Below are 17,083 nucleotides of genomic sequence, written 5' to 3' on the forward strand. Positions count from 1 at the left end.
AACACAACCAAACGGTTAGCTGTTTAGGCTCCGACATCAAAGAGGAAATGAAGCGAATGCTGTCACTCGGTGTCAACAATCTGATGGGGGAGGGCGTTATGGGGCACACATTGGTTGGAGAACCGTTGTTGTGGTACATTTACTTTATGGGTAAAATACCATTTATATCTAATTTTAAAATAGTTGGTTACTTAAATCCCATTTATCATGGGTTGTAAATGTGGTCGCCGCCAGATATAAATCTGGCGGCCAAAGTTAATTTTTAATTAGCAAGGGCAAGGTTTTTAGATTTAAACAATTAAATAAAGTGCAGTTCCCCTTTTGATCTTAAAGCGTTAAGTGCCTTCCTAAGGCTTGCGCAATGATTTTGTAAGAGATAGAAGCCTTTCTAATGTAGATCCTCTTGGGCACGAGTTGCCACTTGGTTCTACGAACCCCTGAATCCCTTGAACTAAAATTCCTTAAGATTTAATAGCTTGTACGACTTCCTGAGTTGCTAAACCCATTAGTTCAATAGAACTAAGTGATCCTTTGATTCTGAAAGTCTTCCTCTGACTTTAGGTACGAGGTAGCTCCGCTACACTGTCCTTGTACTTGATTTGAAGATGATAACTGTGAAGTTTAACAATAAACAAGATTTAAAAAACATTTGTTTCCAATTTCATTGAATGACGTGTAGCCTCCAGTCGTGAAGACCTTCTTGATGCCCTTTTGTTAGGACACTGACATACAATAAATTAGTTTGTGACTCGTAGCATGTGACGCATCCTGAATACTTGTGATCGAATCTACATCAGCAAAATAACCTCAAAAGACTTGGAATCGACAACGCTTTTGATTTTGCTGCAGTAAGTAAGGGAAAAATGAATACGATTTCTGGATTAAGACGCTATTTTATGATAAAAACTATAAGTTTTATTAAAAACATTAATTGCCTGTGTGGGTGGACAACATTGTTTCATAATCAAATTTCATATTGAGACTGTTTGTATAAGTAACAAACGACTTTTTTTGCAGACTTTTTTTCCTTTGAAAAGTATAAATACATCCTGATCTTTCGCAAGTTATCGAACATAGAAAAACCCTTTGACGGATAAACCCCTTGTAAAGTCATCTCTCTGTCGCGCCATAGAACCATCATCGTTAACAAAGTTTTCTATTCAGCATGGCGTTACTATCCGCCTCGCCATATTATTGATTCTGTCCATGCATTTCGCGCCTAAACATGAGTGCATCCCACAAAAGTGGGGCCGCTTCGTCGCATTAACAGGTGAGATTTGCATTGAAAAGCCCGATAATATTAAGCGTTTCAGGCATTTATTAACCGCCCGCAACCTTTGCCATAATGGATACTATCGTCAGCAACAACTGAAATTATTTTATAACATAGCCTTCCATCGAATGCGAAGGATACGAATCTGAGTTTATGCAAAAGCGTTTTTTTCTCTTACTTTAGTAGCCACTTTTATTTTCACCTCGTCCGCGTTGTCATCATGAAGACCGCACAGCTCCGGAAGATTGACGTGCAAGTCGTCCGCGTGAATCCACGTGGACATTGCTCGCCGTCCTTGGAATATGTTTTTGCCATTCGGCCTCGACAGAGCGCTTCCACCAATGTACGACCACATTCTGTACTGTACAGTGCAAATACGCCGGTCGTACACGAAGTTTCACATCCGTACAGCAACTGCCGTGTACTCTACAACGAGTTGCGACACTTGACCGATTGCAAAAACGTACGCGCGTGCTGCTGTGTGCTTGGTTCGTGTCCGTTCTGGTCACTCCATGCGATGCTACGTCGCATGAAGTTCCCGAGACGAACTTTATTGAATTACCAGTCGAAATCCGTTTGTTCGCAAAGGAGGCAGCGATTGAATACGATGATGGATACATTGCTCGCTGTGCTGCGTACAAAGTACGCGATGCGCCACTTTCGTTGCTATCCCGTGTCATCGGGTACTGCGTGCGTTTGCAAAGTGCTCATGACGTTGTGTCAATTTTTTGAATTGGATCATGCCGACGTGGAAAAGCGGCTACTAGAAGGCGACGAGCGCGTTGCGTACCGAATGAATTTGCACGGTTGGCAAACTGATCGACGGAATTTGTACTTTCATGGGAACGACAAATCCGAGTACCGTACAATTATTAAGTGTGATAATTCAGCGAGATCGATAGAAACGAGTTTGATTGGTTAAAATGGAAAGGGTGTCGTTTCTTAAATTATTTAATGGGCCACTTATGAGGCTATCTGGGGTCACCCACGGGCTTTCTATCATGACCATCGATTTGGCACCATGTGTCGCCAGAAGTCGCGTCGTCGATTGTTGTGAGGCTTGATACGCAGTTTTTTCAGAGCGAAAAAGAAGCGCTAGACCACAGATCTTTGTATGCACTCTCGCGCAGCACGAGCAATGACCAAGGCCGCTGTGGCTGCTGGTACTGCCGGCACGATCGCGACAGCCTATTGGCTACTAAATCGTATTTTCCACAACAACGGCTATAAGCGCATCAAAGTCGCGAATGAAATCCTCTATAGTGACGATGGAAACGACGAAATGAATTCGGACGCGAGTTTCTTAATGTTGCCCGTCGTGTCTGAATCCGACGAGTCCATAAACGACTCTATAGGCTACACAGACGAGTGTTTCCCTCCTCACCATGACATTTGCATGCTGTCCGTTTGTATTGAGACCGTGGATCCCTTTTTGTCACCTATTTCTTTGAGTGACGACCGCGTTTGCTTAGCTCCAAGTGAGACAGAGTCTACCACGTTTCCTAGTAAGAAACGTCGTACGCTCTCGTTTACAGAGAGGGATGGCCAATGTCGCCAGACCGTGATATTCGGTGCTGATGGCGACGTAAAGGATTGGAAAAACTCGTTGCAAAGCTCCCAACGTCTGTACGTGAGACTGTAGCCATTTCGATGATTAATACGAAAGTCGTATACGAACCTAATATTCGAGATAACCTTTGATATTTCATAATGTATGAGAGAACAATTTGCTTGGGAATAGTTGTTGCTTAGCTGAAAAATGGATACGCATATTGTATGCGACGATAGAATGAAGACGCTGCCCGAGGCACTCGGTTGCGAGAAGATGCGCAATGGACGCTACAATTTAACGTAAGCACGTCGATGCTGCACTTAGTTCAGAAGGATAGCACGATCCAATTTAATAAGTCTAGTAAGATTGTGTGGTAGTGCTGTGTCTCTTCTGTGAAAGTAAATATAGACAAAAACGACAAGAAAAGAGTGCAAACTTAACTTGGCTCTGTCGGGGCTGCAATCATTAGAAATATATGCCGTAGTTATGGATATATGGAAACGAACACTTTCATAGTGGTTAAACTTAAGTATCCGTGCCACGAATTGGCCATTAGGAATTATATTCAAGGTGGAGTTTGAAATATCGTCGAAAGAAATCTTGGTTAAAATTGATTTTTTTTCAAATACAAAACTGTGGCATCTGTTTTGATTATTTTTGCGGGGACACTTTTTGCTTGTACTTATAACAGTACTCGTCATCCTGCTTAAATTACAGCGAAGATGAGTTGCCTCGAAACTCCACGTATACATAAATACAAAGGAAGATTTATATGGAGATGAGAGGACTTAGATGCACGGGTCTAATGTAACGGGTCACTGCCGATTTGGTCTGCTTCAGTAATAGTCCACTTCGCTTTGCTTCTGTAGGCGGGGATGTCGTAATGCGGCCACGCTCTACTTAGACACACCCTAGCACAGCGTGAAAGCGGTTGAACCAGCTTCTCTTGCGGGCGGTACGGAAGTTGTGGAAGGCGCGTTAGCGACCTCCCACAACGCACTAAGTACTCTGGTTTAGTGTCGTCACAAGTGCGGTAATCCGGCTCCTCATGCGCGCTTATTAAGAGGAAGAACTTTTCAGACTGATTTATATTTAACCGTATAAAATAAAAATACCTATTTTTACCATTTAAAATGTCATCTCTATAGATAACACTTATTTTGTATTGCGAGCATATCTTTCTAGAAATCTCGCGTAACGGATGACGCTGGGCGTCATCTCTCCTAATGTGAATGCACCCGTGTGCATCACAAACACAAGGGTTGGTCACAAATGTGAACCACACCCGAGTGCTGGGTCTAATTACTTTGATTTTGTAGTTGACCATCCTCTCAAGTACACCAAGTGTACTTAAAAAGGACTGTCTATTATTAGGACAACTTTAGCCTGCCCCCCCCTTAAAGATCGAATTTACTTTTTATATTCGTCAAAGAGGAGCGAGGAACTGCGAGCAGCTTTACGCGCCGCTAGTTCACTCAATCATTCTAGCGGCATGTGTTTCCATACACGGCGCCAAAGATGCCACCTAAAAGGGGCCACGCTGGCGGGTCGTCTGCGAAGACGCCACTCAACCTCGCACTAAGCGCACGCGCCGTGATAACACACCAGCAGCGTTCAATGCCTTAATCGAAACGCCGATAGCTACTGCGGCTATCGTGTTAACAGGGCTTAAGGATCCATCCCGCTTAAACAGTGAGGATGCTGATCCGTCGCTCATTGTTGACAACAATAAGTCAACACCGTTGACCACACCTCAAAGTAGTGATGCAGACATCGACCTCATGACGAAGGATGAAGGGGCATTTTTGCACATCCAAACTTCTCTTATGCAGCAACATTTACGAATCCGGTCTCGTCGTCTGCACTGGATAGCGCAGCAACCGTTGATGAGCCGATGAAACAGCGATGGCAACGAATTAATTTCGCCCGCTTGCGTGTGAAAGAAAATATGGGCGGTACTGTACCCCTTTTTCTTCTCAAAACGCTGCTTTTGCGAGCTTGCGAAGAGGCCTCAGCTGGTGCTCCCTTTCATAGGCAGCCACCAAGCCGGGCACATCAATACGTAGAGTATCGATCGGTTTTAAGAGTCAAAACTCTACGGGTGACCTTTCCACGATGATCTGATAACTTTGCCTCACGGAGCGGTGGGCAAGCAACCGTCCAACAAGGAAGCGTTGATTACCAACCGCATCGATCAGTGCAGGCGGCGCCCGATAGCAGTGGCAATCTCGCCCAACTATCGCGGCTGCCTTACCTTCGTCCGTTCAGTCATAGGCGTTAAGCGCTTCTGAACGACGAATTGCGAATGACGAGGGTTAAGTCTCGCGACCGACCTCGGATCTTGTTGATGACCGAACGAAGGCTCGTCAGGGTTATGAACGCCTGAAGACTCGCTTGGACCTCTCTGAAAGGATAATGCTGAGGGTCTGCGCTACTCGCGTAATGTCCCTCGCTCTCCAAGTCCTGTACGTGGTGGGAGGCATCGGTCCGATAGCTTTTCGCCTTCACCGTCCCCCACCGAACGACGCTCGACTCATAGTCGGCGTCATCATCGGTTTCCTAGGCCAGATGAGGATATGTAACCTCATTTGGGTCTACATACCGTTTCAGACGAACCACGTAGAATACGGGGTGCGTCTTCATATACGAAGGAAGGGTGAGCCTATAATTTAGGTCTCAGACCTCTTCTACCACCAAAAAAGCGCAATGAAACGCGGCAACAACTTCGAAGTACCTCCAGGTAGTACAGAAATTGCATTGACAGGTAGGGTAGCAGTACTTAATAGTACTTCTTCACCCACTCTAAAGCGTTCATTATTTTTGCGACCATTTCTGTCCGCATATTCTTTTTGCTTGTCCGTGCGCTTGCCATTGCGTCACGGACTTTACGTAAGATGGCTAATCGCTCACCCACAAAGCGTTGAGCCTCGCTCACGCTTTAAGCATCAAACTCGCCTATGGAACCGCCAAGAGGTTGGTCATATGGCGTATTATATTGACCTCTGCAAAACTGACAGGGTCATTAGGAAAGTTTCAGTCTTTGAGATGATACCCTCGCGGGTCATCGTCATATTGACGAAACTATGTCCCTCCTTTGCACCATGCTTAGTTAGGGGCCGTCCCCCACTAAGACTCGAGCTGCGCACAAACGAGACTGTCGTCCGAAGATGGCGCAGTCTATAATAACACGGTGTCTCACCCGTACTGGCGTGGGCGCTGTTATTTATAGTGAACTCCACAAAGGGCAATTGCTTGCTCCACTCTTCGAGGGTCGCTATAGTGCGTAAGACATCCGCCACGACCGGATTGACACGTTCTGTTTGGCCATCGGTCTGGGCATGATCTGCGGTCGACATGTGAAGCTGGCTACCTAGAAGCCCGAACACATGTCCTTCAAAACTAGATGTAAAACGCGGATTTCGGTCCGATACTATGGACTCGGGCATCCCGTGAAGTCGGTAAACATGATCCAGGAACAAGAGAACTGCCTCCTTGCCTGTGATCGATGTATTACATGGTGCTGAAAAATACACTATTTTGCTCAGTCTGTCTACAAAGACGACTAGCACTGCCCGACCCTTATGATCGGGCGGCATGCCAAACATAAAGTCCAGACTTACCAACTTCCAACAGTTAGTTGGAATCGGTAGCGGCTTCAGTGGTGCACTACTGGACGACCATGCACTCTGCGTCATCTGTGTCATATTCTTTTTAAGCACAGCCGACAGCAAAATTGCTGGCGTAACAGACCACATGCTGTCGCAATGAGATTGATCGCATTAACCTTTGCTTGGTACCCTCAGAGGAAAGCTGGCAGTCAGCCTTCCATGACCACTTTACACTTTCTTCGAAACAGAAAGATTATGCACTGTCATTTTGGCATTATTGTAGGAATAATTATGCAAGTACGCCGCTTAGCCGATGAACTTTCAAAGTCTTAAACATCGCTTCGAAAAGGCCAGTCGGTGATCGCCTTGCTCCGATCCGTATCAGGACGTACACGTCTTTGCCCACGACGTACTCAAGAAATAGTATTTCTCATGCAGCGTATGTACCCTTCATAAGAATTTTATGCAACCTATGCTATAACGACCATTCAGACGTGGGTACAATATATTTTAGTGCCCGAATTTCCATTCATGGCTCTGCTATGAATGAAGTCGTCATCGAACAAATTCGGTGCAAAATCCCCACCGATCTCAACGTTTAGGTCACGCCAGTCAAATGTCGCTAGGGTATTACTAAGCCCCTCTGACATATTTAGTTGCATTGCAATCCGCTAAGGTTGCTGCTGCTGTGAACGGGATATCCTGTCCACGCAAAGGAATCTGATAGAATCCATTCATAAGGTCTATACAAGAAAATATAATAATTTTTGGCATACTTACGTATTTTCGTGGTATCGGCGTTTGAGCTGGTATCGTTGCGGCGCTCAATCTATTGAACACATGCACAATCCGCTAATCTCCCAATGCTTTACGGACATAGAAGGTCGGAGAGCAATGTATGAAGGTTGACTCCCTTATATAGCCCGCAGCTATGCAATCGGCAAAGAATCTGATATTCGCTGATACTTGTTCACGAGGCAATGGCCACTGCTTTCTCATGACAAAGTATTTCGAAAATGGTATCTGGTCAATTTCATGTCGAGTGCCTTATACTTAGGCAGCTCGCGTAATACCAAATCTGGGATCACATTCTTAATTCGATCAACCGTATTTTTTTCAGCGACTCCCTAGCTTGAGACGTAAAACGTTTAATCCGAGCCTTCTCGTTGAGTACACTTTCGATGAGCACGTTTGTTCCTAAGAAAAACTATTGTCAATCGTATATAAGCTACGTATTTGTTATGTGTGCATGTGTTGTTATGCATAAGACATCACGTTGCAGTCGTGCAAACGAACAAATCACAAGTTTGGCCAGCGCACTCACTCTATAAAATCCACATGCTTGTGGACGCGATTGTGATTCGTCGAACAATTCTATCGACGCTAATCTTAGAAAAAAATAGGCTCTAGTTGGCGAAGCGCAATATACCTTTAAGAGAATGACATTGCGCCTTGCAACAGGCGCATCTGTAACAATTAGTAATCGAGAAGTTGGAACCACTTAACTCTTGAAGGTAAGCAATACGACAGTATGCATATTGTACTGGATTTAAATGTCACGCTTGATTTCATCCTCGAAAAATGTTGCTTAAAAATACGAGATATCGGACGGGCATCTGTTGAACGAGAGAAAGACATCGATACAAAATGATGCTACAAAATTATCTTGGCTCGTACTTTTGAGCCATGGCAATTCTAAGGATAACTTCAACTTTGTCATTTAAGCTTGATTTAATGAAGCTATCATCATACTGACCCCTCCATAAGTATTGAATTTCAACTGCACCTTCTTAAGTGATATACTGATGCGCGCGCACTGCCAATTTCCTTAAGATAGATTACACTCAACAAACTTAACTCTACGATCTTCTAGCGATTGGCTTCGACTAAATTGCCAGACGCCTAGCAATCAACTAGGGACATCAGTAGCAACTTATAAGCTGCTTTGATTTGCAAGGCGATAAGGGTAACCTTATCACCAGAGTAGTAGCAGACAACGTTTGTGTGTTAGGAACAACCTTCATCAAGAGGCCTAAAAAAATTTCTAACGCTGCTAGAGCAGTAGGGCGCTTCAAACCTATTGAACGATTTGCCTCACCGTTGTGATTTTGCAACAGCGTTAAATTCACGCCCTCCAGTATTCTTAGCGGAAGGTCAATGATTATTCCATATAAGCCCGCGAAAGATTGAGATGTATAGAAAATTTAAAGGTTTCAAAGAGATGTTTATTATTTATAGGCGCTGGGTGTGAGACACTACCTTAATAGGCGTAGTGCTCTGTATTTTGGTAGCGTTCGCATTTTTGCAATCGCTTATAACAAGTAGAGCGAGGTTTCGTGCTCTCTTTATATGTCTCATTTTACGAGGGAAATTCATTCGTGTATCAAAGTAACAAACGTGTCGACATCAAAAAATGAGTTCATAATCTGTCAAAATAAGCGAGGCGAATGGAAGATGGATTTAAGTAAGCACAGGTTATTTCAAGGCAGCTTATTAAAAACATAAAGTCGATAGAGGCTCCACAAATTTTAAGATACCTAATACTTTAAATGGCGCCGATTTTTGGTGCTACATAATATTAAAGGTATCGAAGATTTTCGACAAAGTTCTGTAAGTCGTCAACTAACAGCAGTTATTGGCATACATACACAAGCTAAATCTTTAAACGTTTTACAAGAAACTGCTAACCGATAAAATGGTAACAATGCCATACGCAGCTGTTAAATCGTTTACGACAATTAGCGCTTCCATACTACTCAGATGACTGAGTAATGGTATTCGTGTGCACCACAATGTTCTTCAATTCGACCTGAAATCAGTTATAGAAAAATACCGCTGTATCATCATGGCCTATGACAAACCATAAAACCTCGTCTGCTACGAATGGTGCTCGACATGTTTCGCCGAAAACACATGTCGCAGCGGACATCCTATAATTTAATCTGTCTATGGTTGCGTGACCTGAATGCTCATGCAGTTGCAACATCATTACAAACGTCTTTGAGCATTACTAATTTTGTTGAGTAGATAATAGCTAAAACTGAACTCACCATAAAACGAGCTTTTTATATTAAATATACATGAAACTAAAGTCTAGTGAAGATATATACTCCACGTATTTCCCCCCTGTTTGACCGGAATTGAGATCGACAATGCAGACATTGCATTAAGTGTTATTAATGTTTGAGAAGCGTATTTATAAAAGGCAGTTTAAGCAGCTTGTATGGTCTGATTCATTTCAGACCACAGCAAGACAGCAGTCAATTTTGGCATGCTTACGCTTAAACTTTCCAAATAGGGATGACAAGCATTTATCCTGGTTAGTCCTAGCACTACGAAGAATAATTGCGAAATGTAACGGGGCACCATACGCTAGAGCCGAATACAGTCTAGCCGATCTACACTGATAGCTTTTACCTTAGCGGGATCCGCTTTAATGCCTCGCTTACCAATGAAGCACCCTAAGAAAGAAATCTTTTGCGCCAAAAATGCATTTAAATGCATTGGCATACAATTTATCTGTGCGCATACACTCGAGCACTGCTCCCAAATGGTCGATGTGGTTTCCCACCTCCGACCGACCCTTCTTTGCACGTCTTTAGACAAGAATATCCACCGAAAATAAGTCTGTGCTTAACCTCCATGAGGGCGAAAAAGTTGTGTCACTAGACAAATAATGTAGCCGGGGCGTTGAAAAGCGCTTCTGACATACCAGCCACTCCCATAGCATACCACTTGGGGTGCTAGCCGCTGTAAGCAGTAAATCGCTGGCTCGCATGAGCAATTGGTAATAACCATGAACTAAGTCAAGTGCACTGTAACATTCTCCATCCCATCTGTATAGTTCTAAAGAACATTCTTTCTAGAATTGGGGGTTTGTGCTGGTATAGTGGCAGCATTAAGCTTATTATAAGCATGTACAATGCGCCATTTACCATTTGGCTTTTTGACACAAATGTCGGTGTGAAATGTGAAGCCTTGCTTTCTCGACCATTCTAGTCTCGTGCTTTGCACGAAAGAAATCGTCAATGACGTCACACTAATCCCTTGGTGAAGGCTACAGTCGTGTGACACATTATTTAGTTCCCGATACCAAGTCAATTTCATGACGTCTATCCGGAGGTAAAACAGATAGTGGATTGGTACATACCACATCTTGTAATTCCTTAATCAAGTAATAAAATGAATCCGTAGGATCTTCAAGGATCGATGACCCACTTCGCGCTTTAAGAACAGCTTTTGTGTCATCCAGGATAGCTTCGTCCAGAAGTGACGATGAGTTTCACTCAATCGATGGTCGAATGACCACCATTTCAGATACTTCACCAGCCTTTAAGGCTCGTCTGAGCTCATCAATGGACATTTTGTTTGGCTCAAAAAGAGCGTGAAGGGAAGGGATTAGCGCAAGGCTATCTTCTCTCTCAATATTACAGTTTATATTATCTACAAGCGTGTGTAGTTGCTCACTCGTATCACTTTATGAGGATATAAATGCTTTGCGTCTTCCCTGTCTTGCAGTACAGACAATACGCCTCTTACAGGCCGGCACATTCACGTCCCCGACTTTTCCAGCCTATATTGGTTCTTTGCCAGACATGGTGTCTATTCGACATCCGACAAGGAGTAAGGTAACTCAACTTCATTATCCAGCAAAAGTTTACGTCTTGCTTCACGTGCATTAGGAGGGTTGACACAAAATGCCCTGGCGAACCGCCAAGAGTGTCACTATTGACACTCAGTATGGTGCCACCTCGGCCGACCACACTCGGTGGACTTAGACGTGCCATTCCTCGTATCTCAGGAATTTCCCCCCCTGATAGATTCAGCCCTAAGCCTACAATGCATTCAGTGAGTCGTTATCACAATAAGTGTCACTCGACGGAGTACGTGCGGGTCCACCCAGTTTTTCTAGGTCGGGCTCATATTTAATGATTTTAACATTGAAGTTTTTTTAACACAGAAATTCCAATGTCTAAAGACTGACAGATTCAGTCAGTGATTTACGCCAATAGCGCTTATGTTGCCTAGCAAAGTTGGGCTTATGACTCTCGAAAACTTTGCTAGGAACATTGCGCGATGCGCCTAAGGTCTTAGACTTTTAATCGATCCATGGCTCATGGCGTCCAAGCCAGGCCATACCAAGGATGAGATCAAATCTCAAATCTGAATTAATGACGAGACAGCGTTCCCACGTTCCACTGTTCCCACGTTCCACTGGCAAAGTCTTGAGACTTCATTTCTAAATTCAACGGAATTTTCAAGAAGGTGACACGAACTACAGTGGCTAAGCGAGCCGTGATTGTATCTGTTTTATGCGCTTTAAGCGCCTCAACGTATTGTTGGTTTAAGGGAATGACGTCAAGCATAACTGCAAGACGCTGCTGAATCACTTAAGATTGACGATGGCTTATCAAAACCCTTCCCAGTCGCTTTGGCGACTAACAAGCCAGGCTTGAGCTGACGCCCCGTGCTATAACGCACAGAGCCAATTGGTGCTAGGTCATGTTTCTCTCGCCTTCTAGAGGTTCAACAGAGCCTTGGTTTTCCCGAGCAGGATGCCCCGCACCTGCTGAGTATCGACGTTTGCCAGCACCGTATTATATTCTGGTATAGGCCGAAATTGATGCTTTATCGAACTATGCGCGTATTGGGTAGGGAATAAACCGGACGTAAATATTTCGTGCTTCGACACATATAAAATCCACGGATGTTATAATGGTGTTTTACAGCTCGAAGTGCCTCTTCTCCTTCTCCAACGAGGCTTAGATCCATAGGTTCCGGTCTATTAGAAGGTACCCATGTGCTCGTAGAGCTTGTACGGTAAAAAGACGTCCCAACACGAGCAGACGTAAAGTCGAATCCAGCGCGCAGCGCTATGGCAACTGCCTCCTCGAAAGTAGCAGGATGGGATCGGAATGATTCGGTCCGGGCAACGCTTTCATTGAGACCCCCCGTAAAGATTGTAACGACAATTGCTTCTTGCATCGGGCCTTGATGATGAGCGGCAATAATGATTTTCAACTCCTGGACATAGTCAACAAGGGTTCCCTTACCCTGACGAGTCGCCATGAGTCATAATCGCATGCGAAAAGCCGAGTCAGGCGGTGCAAACATGCTAGTCATTTGCAATTTCAGCAAAATTTGTGATGTAAAGGCGTCATTTATAGACGTGCTGCACGTGACTGCCCATACCGTGGCTCTACCACCGAGCTTAGAGATGGACACGACCATATTTTGCCGGTCTGTAAAGAACATGGCAGTGTCCATGCACATCTCTGTTTACTTGATCCAGAAAAGGAGGGTCTCTCTCTCTTAACCTTCAATTGTCTAATAATTGACAACATGAAGGCGAGCCGTAGGCTCTGGATCAGGTACAGAAATGTACCGAGTCGGCATAGATATCGCTTTGTGGTCCTGGACCTGTCCGATAAGCGAGAATTCGTAGTTGATAAAGGATGCCTAAGTCTTTGTAAGACTGAGCCTCTGCTGAAATTGGTAGTTTCCCGAACTTTCATGGCAAAACGCGCAGCGCTTAAAAAGCTCATGAAGATTTTTAGCTAGAACTCATTCAGTTCATCATATTTCAGGAACCAAAAGGTTTTGAATGCAAGGCCTGAAGAATTTGATTATAAGTGCTACCCGGTGTAGAGGAGCTACCTTGCCCCTTAAGTCAGATGAAGATTTATAGTTTCATAGAGTCACTTAGTTCTATAGAACTAAAAGGTTTAACGACTCAGTAAGTTGTACAAGCTTGTAGAAAAACGCGACCTTCGCTAAATCTAAAGACATTGTGGCTGCCAGATTTATATATGGCGGCTTATACATATGTTACCCATAATAGATGAGATTTTAGTGATTAACTATTTTTAATTGAACATAAGGGTATTTTACTTATAAAATAAGTCTACCACAACAATGATTTATGCGTCTTATCAGATTTGAATCAAATTTAATAACTTATTAATATTTCTATTTCGTTTATTTATTCCTCTTATAGAAATAATATTTATGAAACGACACACCCCGTTACAATGTTAGTCTTTTCTGTAAATTATCACCTATTGGTATCAATCTAATTTCCAGCTTTTGTTTGCGCATAGTATCAAAGTTCGCGCGCGTGGCCTGTGAGGCCACAAAGCTGACAGATGCACGATCAAGCGTAGTTGCTAGTGGTCTTGTAAATGGGTGTTTTGTAACTTACATATTTTTTCTCGCGAGGGGTAATTAATATTATTTCCAAGAATAGCAATCAATTGAAAAGTTTTGAATTATTATCTTTTTAATAATATGACTTAACATGCTTTTAATATTACTATACTCGGTAATATTAGTGCAACAAGACGACAGTTTGTTTATTGGTTGATTTGTAATTAAATCAACTCCGCCAATCCCTGCTGAACGCGCAAATAAGCTCTGCACACGATGACGCATGCATCGACTACGCATTTTATTTCCCGTCGCGAGCTGTAACGTCAGAATGGTACAATAGCTGTTTCCTTATAATTACTAGTAAATTAGACATGTTGATCACGGCTGCAGATAGCCTGAAGGAATAGGGTGCAGCTCAATTTTTTTAAAGTTCCCAAAACACGAAGACCCATGCGGTAATGGGGAACCTTTTGCTGGCACTAACAACAGTTTTAGGCAACCTACGCTGTCAGCAGTGAAGGTGAGGTGCCTTCGGAACAACACGTACACGACGCGTTGATGAGGGTTCCAAGAGTAGATAAGAAGTCTTAGATACATTAGGAAATCATCAACGCTATAATATAGAAAAAGAAAAAAAACGTTTTAGTTATTAGTTCCTTTTTTGAGAATATAAAAAACATATTCCAAATTAATAGATAAATAAAAAATAAGAACATATACCAAAATAATGAATTATTTATGAATAAATAATTTTTTTTACCACGCTTGAATAATATACGTACGAGTATACACAAGCTTGGGATCATGAAGAGATATGATAAAAGGCATTGCTATTTAGCTTTACTATGGAACTAAAAAACTACAAACTTATATTAAATCATTCGCATTAATTTTAATAGATGCATTTCTGTTTTTGTGGCGAGTAGAAAAAGTTTTGATTGAATAATCTCTAATTATCCTGCACAATGTACTAAAGATAACGAAGTATACAATCATGCGTCTTTTTTCGGGAAGGTCCTACGATTATGGCCAAATGGTGGCACATTCCGCACTTTCTGGTTTGGCGCTTTTCAATTCTTTCAGTTGCTTGTTGTGATGGAATTCGCTTCTCTTTGGGCGCCATCATTATTAAATAGATGTAGCAATGCACAAACCTCTTGTAAGGACACTTATATGCACAATCGGCAAAATTCTGTCTTCGGATCCATCAGAATAGGCGGCTGCATACGTTGACAATTTCCAGGATTCGTGGAAATACGTGACCAAGTCGGCAATTGCTTGGAGTGTCTTAAAGCTAGTAGGGCATAAACCCAAGGAGATCAAACATCTTAAAAGTGACCACAAGAGCTTCGTACAATTTTATCACAAAATTGAGCTGCAAACTTCACCGGAATATTTCCCACATCTGTACGAATTGCGACGATGAAGCGTGAGGCCGAGCATACATCATCTTCTACGCATTACGCAACGGCTAATCTCTTACCCTTGCGCGATGTATTGGAGTATATTCCTCCGACCCCCTCACTTTTGTTGATAATTTCAGACCAATTGCATGCCACATAGCGTTCGATTCCTATCAAGCAGTCGATGACAGGAGGACTTCGAGTTCCCTTTAACACGGTGTTTACGGATTCCACGTTATTTGACGTCGAAGTGTTGTAACTTGGGCATGAGAGTAAGCCGTTGACCATTTTCACGACCAACCCCCTAAAGCCAAGCCGACGCACTGCTATTCACACTTGCGATATCAGCTAGCACCTTCTCGTACTCCACTGTTATCTGTGAACGAGCCAATATCCACGCCAAATTCTATAAGACCTTAGACTTGTATGTCTTGTTGAAATTCTCCATCAAATGGCGGAAGCAAAAAAGTGTGGGACGTCTGGTGACGCTGTCTGCATAGCTTTTATAAGTTCCTTGTCCCTTTCCAATTTGACAAATGCTGGAGCTGGCTGAAGGTGGAATAGAAGGAAATTCAAAAACCAGGTCAATTATCTTTTTCTCCACCGATACGATCTCAATTTCGATTCTTTGAATCTCGTTGTTTCCATTTCGAAAGCACACTACAAGGAGAATTTTACATACTGACGTCATCATAAAGGTTCCATCCACTTATATCCAACGCTCACTGTATGGCTTATATGCTTAAAGCCCTTTCCAAAAATGACAAATTCCGCTTAAATTTGTTATCCATTACATCAAGCTTGGATTCGTGGATTCGTGACCTCGAATCTTCAGCTTATCCAAGAAGGTTGGAATAAGGTTGTACTGATCAATGTCGCTTCTTGGATGATCTGGATCCTTGACAGATGTGCATTGCAAACTTTTCGGAGGGCTGGATGTATGCGAAAAAGCAAGCTGCACATCGAAGAACAATCATTTCGCATGCTGTTAATCACTTGACACAACACGAAACGGACGGTTGCAATTTCGATTCTATTTAAATAACTGCTTAAATAATTTCGCTTTTATTAGCGTAACATCTATCGACGAAGCTGCTAGCTTGCTGTTGCTCGTCGTCGCTATCCATCGCTGGTATTAATATGCAGCAAAACACAATCGCTGATGTGTGGCCTGCAAGAGGTAGCGGGGGTGGAACATCAAAGCTTTGCAACATGCCTGAATTTTACATATTGCAGCATTAAAGATCATACAATAATTAGAACAGAATATGTGTCAAATATCGTCTGAACAGCAGAAAACGTAAATGGACCAGTTTTACAGAGTCTTCATCTACTCAAAACTTTATAGATTACGTGACTAGATTGAAGCATGCAAAAAATCCGTCGTATGCTTATGACAAATTTCGATGAAGAACAACGCCTTCAATCCATATCTCTTCAGGACACCTTATCTGCCTCGTTACTAAGATAAAGCGTAGCATATCTCTTCATAGTCTCAAGCTTGTATATACTCGTACGTATTTCTTACATGAGTGGTAAATTTCTTCATTTATTATATATATTTTTTTATTTTTTTTTCTTATGCTTGGTATTTTTTTGAGTAATAATTTAATAATTTTTTTTTTTTTTTATTTTCCCTACTTTTAACAGTTTTTCATCTACCTACGCTTTCTTGTCCCCCCACTACATATATTCTTTACTACTTTATAAAGTTGGTCATCCACCGTCTTTGATTAACGGGATACCTTACATCTAATAGTTAATAAGATTTCAATGAAATGATCAGGTAACAGAAGTGGAGCTTCATTACAAAATGGTCAGGAATATGAGAAGAATTTTGGTAAATGGTCTGAGGGATTGGGCAAAAACCATAACAAAATCCAGATATCAAGGGTATATGCACAGTGCTACCATGAGTGAGATCTTGCTGCATTTTTCGAGCTTATTGAAGAGCATTGCAGTGCTCAGGTTTGGTAAGTCTAATAAAGAAGAAAAAAATAGCTATTTCATGTAGTTTTTTTTTGTAACGGGGCACCTTTTGCTAGTACTGACAACAGTACTAGTCACTCTACACTGTTTACAGTGTTGGTAAGGTGCC

General features: G+C 42.5%; 2 protein-coding genes across 2 annotated transcripts; both read left to right on the forward strand.

Moving 5' to 3' along the window:
* Window positions 1–1,493: 1,493 nt before the first annotated feature.
* On the forward strand, window positions 1,494–2,195 carry CCR75_008543 (uncharacterized protein; the record flags this gene model as incomplete). Its single annotated transcript, XM_067966595.1, has 1 exon — window positions 1,494–2,195. One exon carries the CDS (start codon window positions 1,494–1,496, stop codon window positions 2,193–2,195), a length of 702 nt encoding a protein of 233 aa, XP_067820667.1.
* Window positions 2,196–2,411: 216 nt separating this feature from the next.
* CCR75_008544 (uncharacterized protein) lies at window positions 2,412–3,128 on the forward strand (the record flags this gene model as incomplete). The annotated part of the gene is made up of 2 exons (XM_067966596.1): window positions 2,412–2,899; window positions 3,062–3,128. 2 exons carry the CDS (start codon window positions 2,412–2,414, stop codon window positions 3,126–3,128), a joined length of 555 nt encoding a protein of 184 aa, XP_067820664.1.
* Window positions 3,129–17,083: the final 13,955 nt, after the last annotated feature.

Source organism: Bremia lactucae, linkage group LG12 (genome assembly GCF_004359215.1).
Source record: "Bremia lactucae strain SF5 linkage group LG12, whole genome shotgun sequence".
NCBI lineage: Eukaryota > Oomycota > Peronosporomycetes > Peronosporales > Peronosporaceae > Bremia > Bremia lactucae.